The sequence below is a fragment of the Colobus angolensis genome, unplaced genomic scaffold, assembly GCF_000951035.1.
Source record: "Colobus angolensis palliatus isolate OR3802 unplaced genomic scaffold, Cang.pa_1.0 Scaffold237, whole genome shotgun sequence".
In the NCBI taxonomy this organism is placed as follows: Eukaryota; Metazoa; Chordata; class Mammalia; order Primates; family Cercopithecidae; genus Colobus; species Colobus angolensis.
In genome coordinates, this window is record NW_012115566.1 from 638497 (window position 1) to 644294 (window position 5798).

The window sequence follows — 5798 nt, forward strand, 5'->3', positions numbered from 1 at the left end:
TACAGGCGTGAGCCACTGTGCCCGGTGGTTTCTTACTTTTTAACAACAGTCATTCTGACTAGTTTAAGATGGTATCTCATTGTGGTTTTAATTTGTATTTCCCTGATGATTAGTAATTTAAGTCCTCAAATCCCACTACTTTCTCTTTACTTCCTCTTTCTTCCCACTCCCTCATTATTTGAACAATAGAGTTGGGAATGCGGTGTTCTGAAAATCCAGGATGATGTTTCTTTTTTGTATGAAAATACTTCTCATTTGGGGGAAATTTTAAACACTCCAAAGAACGTTTTGGTTATGGAGAGGAAATCAATTATATTTCCACACACTCTGTTTGTAGGCTCTATGACACTCCCTTTCCCCTCCACATATACAATCATTTAAATTATGAATTCATTTTGGGGATAGAAGGCAGACATTTTTCACCTGGCATCATTTGCAAACAACTTAATACCCTAAGATGCCCATAATATTTATAATTGACTCTTTGCTTTCATTCCCATCTAGGCTGTTATTTTCAAATCACATCTCTGGACTGAAAGTAAATGATGCCTGAGGATATTTTAATGTGTTCTCTCTCTTCCCATATTGGGTGGGAAGGCTGGGATTTGCAAAGACTGGAGCCTTTGTGGTACCTACAGATTGCCACCTGGGTATGCAGGCCTCTGACTGCTGCCCTCTTTATCCTCTCATGTTTAGAAGTCAATAGAACTTTCTTTCTTTTGATTTCCCTAACTTTCTCTTGTTCTCAGTCTGCATTACTGGAAATAGAATCTCTAGGATGACTGGAATAAGAGGAATGATAAAATGTTTCTTTTATGGAATGGATTGGAATAGGTACAGATTATAAATGGATTGGAATAGACACATGTCAGTTTGATAACAAAATCATGAAACTTATGTTTGTCCTTAATACCTTGTTCTCTGTTATACTTTCTCCTGATTTCCACCAGCTGAAAGGCTGTCATCTAAAAGAAGGGCTTTTTAAAAACTTATTAACTGGAGGATGAATGAGTGGAAACTACAGGAAGCCAAATCTTGGCTCATGAAAGGAACAAACTGCTAAGAGTCAATATGATCCAATGATAGTCTTGATTTCCAGGGGAGGTAGTGGTCATAAGCTATTTATTATTAGAGATGTTCTTGCCTGATTAACATGCTCACTTCTCTCCTGGGCAGGAATGCTATGGAAAGACTCCAAGCCTCAGATTGAGTTTGGACCAGATAAAATAATCTAGAGTTAAAGATGGCCCACATAGGGAGTGCCAAATTCACTCACAAGGAAATGCAGATGGGTGCAAAGGGTAAGAGAATAGCTTTAGAGACAGGAGTTGGAGGGCAATAACAGAACCTGTAGCATTTTGTAGTCTATGAAGAACAGAATTCTTCTCTGATCAATTCATATGGGTTTAGGTTAAGGAAGACACGGTGTTAAACACTAAGTATTAATTGAGATTTTATCTTTTTGTAAGACTTTTGGGTACAGTAGCAGTTATAAAAATTTAAATCCTGTGCTAAATGAACTTTTAGTCTTTTGGGAAAGAGAAAGTGCATACCATAAGATAATTGATGATCAATTCAAGGCAGCATGTATTTGCACATCAGGTATCAGATGGGTGGGGCCATCCCTTCTTTCACTCTTGTTACCTTGGATCTAGCTTCTATAATACTATTTAAATTTAGCTTGAAACATACCACCTTATTGTTTAAAAGCCTTCAGATGTGCCTTGCTGCCTATAGAATGAAGCTCTAGTTCCTTCTTGTGACAAGCAAGGTCCCCAGACTCTGATCCTTTCTCTCCATATCTTCCCCCATTCTTCACCCCAATCCTAATGCTCCTTCAGAATCGAGGGGATTTTTTGAGCTAGCCTTGGCTACTTACACCCTGCTACCTCTTTCTCCTCCTCACAGTCAATGTTGTTTCTTTCCTCAGTGTGTACTCATGGTTTTCCTTTTACCTGAAATGCCCTCACTTCCATTCTTTCCATTTTCCACTTCAATCACCGGGCAGTTCACCATCATTTCCTCCCAGTACTATTTCTTTCAGGTTGAATTCATTAACGCTCTTTTGGTGTATTGCAATTTTCTGTTGATATGTCCATCTGCCACATAAGAGTATAAGCTCCTTAAGAGTGTGAATCAGTTTTGTTTGGCTCACTATCCTCAGAAACAGATGTAATATCTTCTGAACACCAGATACTTAGTACATGATTGGGAGAGAAATAAAGGGCTCCATTAGTGAAGGGGGATTCTTGGTAGAGATGAGTCTTAAGCTGGATCTTTGAGGATTTAACATTAGCAATGAACAGAGGTATGGAAAATGGGATTCCATTCAAAAGGCAGATTTGATCTTAGGCAAAATTACAAAACAGTATGCCGTGAAGGCTCCCAGCACCATCGTCCCTGAGGCATCTAGTTTTTCACCTCTTAGGCAACTGATGTTCTAGACTGTTTGTGTTAAAGATAACTTACATTTTTGTGATAATAAATATAATGTATGTTTATTAATCCCATATTCTAGAAAGCAACTCTGTTAATATTATGTATTTATAATATTTATTTATATATCTGCTTTTTTTCCTCTACCGTTCTCAACTGTTTCTAATCATTCCCTGTATTCTCTCTCATAGTCTTCAGTTAATAAACACGCATTGCTTTGAATAGCATATGAAAAACTTCCAGCAGGTGCAGCAGAGCCATTTTTGGATATTTAGAAGTGTCATGCTCAATTACAACTCTTTGCTTTTACATATACTTTCCTGCCAGGGTTGCCCTGCCTGGTCTGGTTTCCTGTCTTTTGCCTGGCCAACTCTTAATTGGCCCTCAAAACTTAGCCTACTTGCTTCTATCTTCAGAAAGCCTTCCCTGACCTTGACCCCATACCTTCTGCCCCACAACCCTAACCTGGGTTTGTTCCTTCTCTGCTCCCACAGCACCGACTTCCTTCTCTATTACCATTTACCACATTTCACTACCAACTCCTGAATGACTTGATGAAACTACTCTTTAAGGAAGGCAAAAAGTGGAGAATATATAAGAATTATCCAAGGAACAGTTGGTAAGATATCGCTGATTGGGAGATGGGGAATTAAAGAGGGGTTTGAGATAATGAGAAGAACGAGATAGTGACCATGGGAACTAGACAGAATTCTCAAACCACTCACAGAGGAATTGGTTGAGATTGAGGAAAATAAAAGAACTTGTGGTTGTGGGCCATGTCTCTCTATTACACATTTGGAGAATATTACACTGGTGCACAAGAAGAAGGCTGTGGCTGACTATATAGATAAGAATAATAGAGCTGATTATGTGATAGAGGTAGTAGATTGAATTAATGGGGTAAAGGTCTTTGAAAGACTAAAATTATGAATTTGGATAAACTCTTTTGAGCCTTAAAGAATATGCACAATTAAGGAAGGCAGGGAAGGTGAGAGTTGGGGAAGGAATGACAACTAAGAAGGGGGATAGTTGAAGACTTGTGTGAGCGATCCTTGTTTTAGAGACTAATTTTTGTCTTTTTTGCTTTGTTTTGTTTTAGCTCTAATAACCTTAGGCTTGGTATAGAAGATATAGAAACATGCTAAAATTTCCCCCCCAATTATTACCAAGCAGAAACTTGGATGATCAACATGGAAATTGTCCCCACAGGAAACGAAACTATTACTGAATTTGTCCTCCTTGGCTTCTATGACATCCCTGAGCTGCATTTCTTGTTCTTTATTGTATTCACTGCTGTCTATGTCTTCATCATCATAGGGAATATGCTGATTATTGTAGCAGTGGTTAGCTCCCAAAGGCTCCACAAACCCATGTATATTTTCTTGGTTAACCTGTCCTTTCTGGAGATTCTCTACACATCCGTAGTGATGCCAAAAATGCTGGAGGGCTTCCTGCAAGAAGCAATCATCTCTGTGGCTGGTTGCTTGCTCCAGTTCTTTATCTTTGGCTCTCTAGCCACAGCTGAATGCTTACTATTAGCTGTCATGGCATATGATCGCTACCTGGCAATTTGCTACCCACTCCACTACCCACTCCTGATGGGGCCCAGACGGTGCATGGGGTTGGTGGTCACAACCTGGCTCTCTGGATTTATGGTAGATGGACTGGTTGTGGCCCTGGTGGCCCAGCTGAGGTTCTGTGGCCCCAACCACATTGACCAGTTTTACTGTGACTTTATGCCTTTAGTGGGCCTGGCTTGCTCGGATCCCAGAATGGCTCAGGTGACAACTCTCATTCTGTCTGTGTTCTGCCTCACTATTCCTTTTGGACTGATTCTGACATCTTATGCCAGAATTGTGGTGGCAGTGCTGAGAGTTCCTGCTGGGGCAAGCAGGAGAAAGGCTTTCTCCACATGCTCCTCCCACCTAGCTGTAGTGACCACATTCTATGGAACGCTCATAATCTTATATGTTGCACCCTCTGCTGTCCACTCCCAGCACCTCTCCAAGGTCTTCTCCCTGCTCTACACTGTGGTCACCCCTCTCTTCAATCCTGTGATCTATACCCTGAGGAACAAGGTGGTACATCAGGCACTTGGGAAGCTTCTCTGTATCAAACAAACACTTGATTGAAGGAGAGTAATGAAGAAGATTTTATTCTGGACTTCAGACACCTCCATTGGGAATTCTTCCAGGATGGGCTGGAGAGGAGTAACTTTGTCTTATTCGATCATTCTCTTTGAACTCTTCTGTAGTTATACTAGAAATGAAAATGACAGGGCAACAATTTTTTAAACTTTTATTTTAAGTTCAGGGGTACATGTGCAGGTTTTTTACATAGGTAAACTTGTGTTATGGGGGTTTGTTGTACAGATTATTTCATCACCCAGGTATTAGGCCTAGTACTCATTAGTCTTCTGATTTTCTCCCTCCTCCCACCCTCCACCCTCAAGTAGGACCCGGTGTGTGTTGTTCCCCTCTGTGCATCTATATGTTTTCATAATTTAGCTCCCACTTATGAGTGAGGACATACGGTATTTGATTGTCCGTTCCTGTGTTAGTTTGCTAAGGATAGTAGCCTCCAATTCCATCCGTGTCCCTACAAAGGACATGATCTATTTTTTATGGCTGCATAGCATTCCATGGTGTATATGGACCATATCTTCTTTATCCAGTCTATCACTGATGGGTGTTTAGGTTGATTCCATGTCATTGCTGTTGTGAATAGTGCTGCAATGAACATACACGTGCATGTGTCTTTATAATAGAATAATTTATATTCCTTTGGGTGTATACCAAGTAATGGGATTGCTGGGTGGAATGGTATTTCTGTTTTTGGTCTTTGAGGAACTGCCACACTGTCTTCCACAATGTCTAAACCAATTTACACTCCCACCAACAGTGTATAAGCATTCCTTTTTCTGCACAACCTTGCCAGCATCTGTTATTTTTTGACTTTGTAGTAATAGGCATTCTAACTGGCGTGAGATTGTATCTCATTGTGGTTTTGATTTGCATTTCTCTAATGATCAGTGATGTTGAGCTTTCTTTCATATGCTGTTGGTTACCTGTATATCTTCTTTTGAAAAGTGTTGTTCATGTCCTTAGGCAACAATTTTTAAGTGCTAGTTTAAAAAATTATTTAAACTTTAATTAGTTCTTTATTAAATATGCCATAAATATTTAAAAATAGATATACAAAACAGCAATACCAAAATAAATCTAGAAATATTGTTTTTTATATTAGTGTTGTATGACATTTTAAAATTTATTTCTATGTGCATTTATATTTATACATACAAGTTGGATCATGGAGTTTGTAATCTGGTTTTTCACTGAACATTGTGTCACGAACAACTTTTT

At 39.3% G+C, this 5798-nt stretch overlaps 1 protein-coding gene across 1 annotated transcript; it reads left to right on the forward strand.

The window, feature by feature from the left end:
• Nucleotides 1-3560: 3560 nt before the first annotated feature.
• Nucleotides 3561-4608, forward strand: LOC105513837 (olfactory receptor 11A1). Its single transcript, XM_011944872.1, has one exon. The coding sequence runs from the start codon at nucleotides 3618-3620 to the stop codon at nucleotides 4566-4568; it is 951 nt and encodes a 316-aa protein (XP_011800262.1). The 5' UTR covers nucleotides 3561-3617; the 3' UTR covers nucleotides 4569-4608.
• Nucleotides 4609-5798: the final 1190 nt, after the last annotated feature.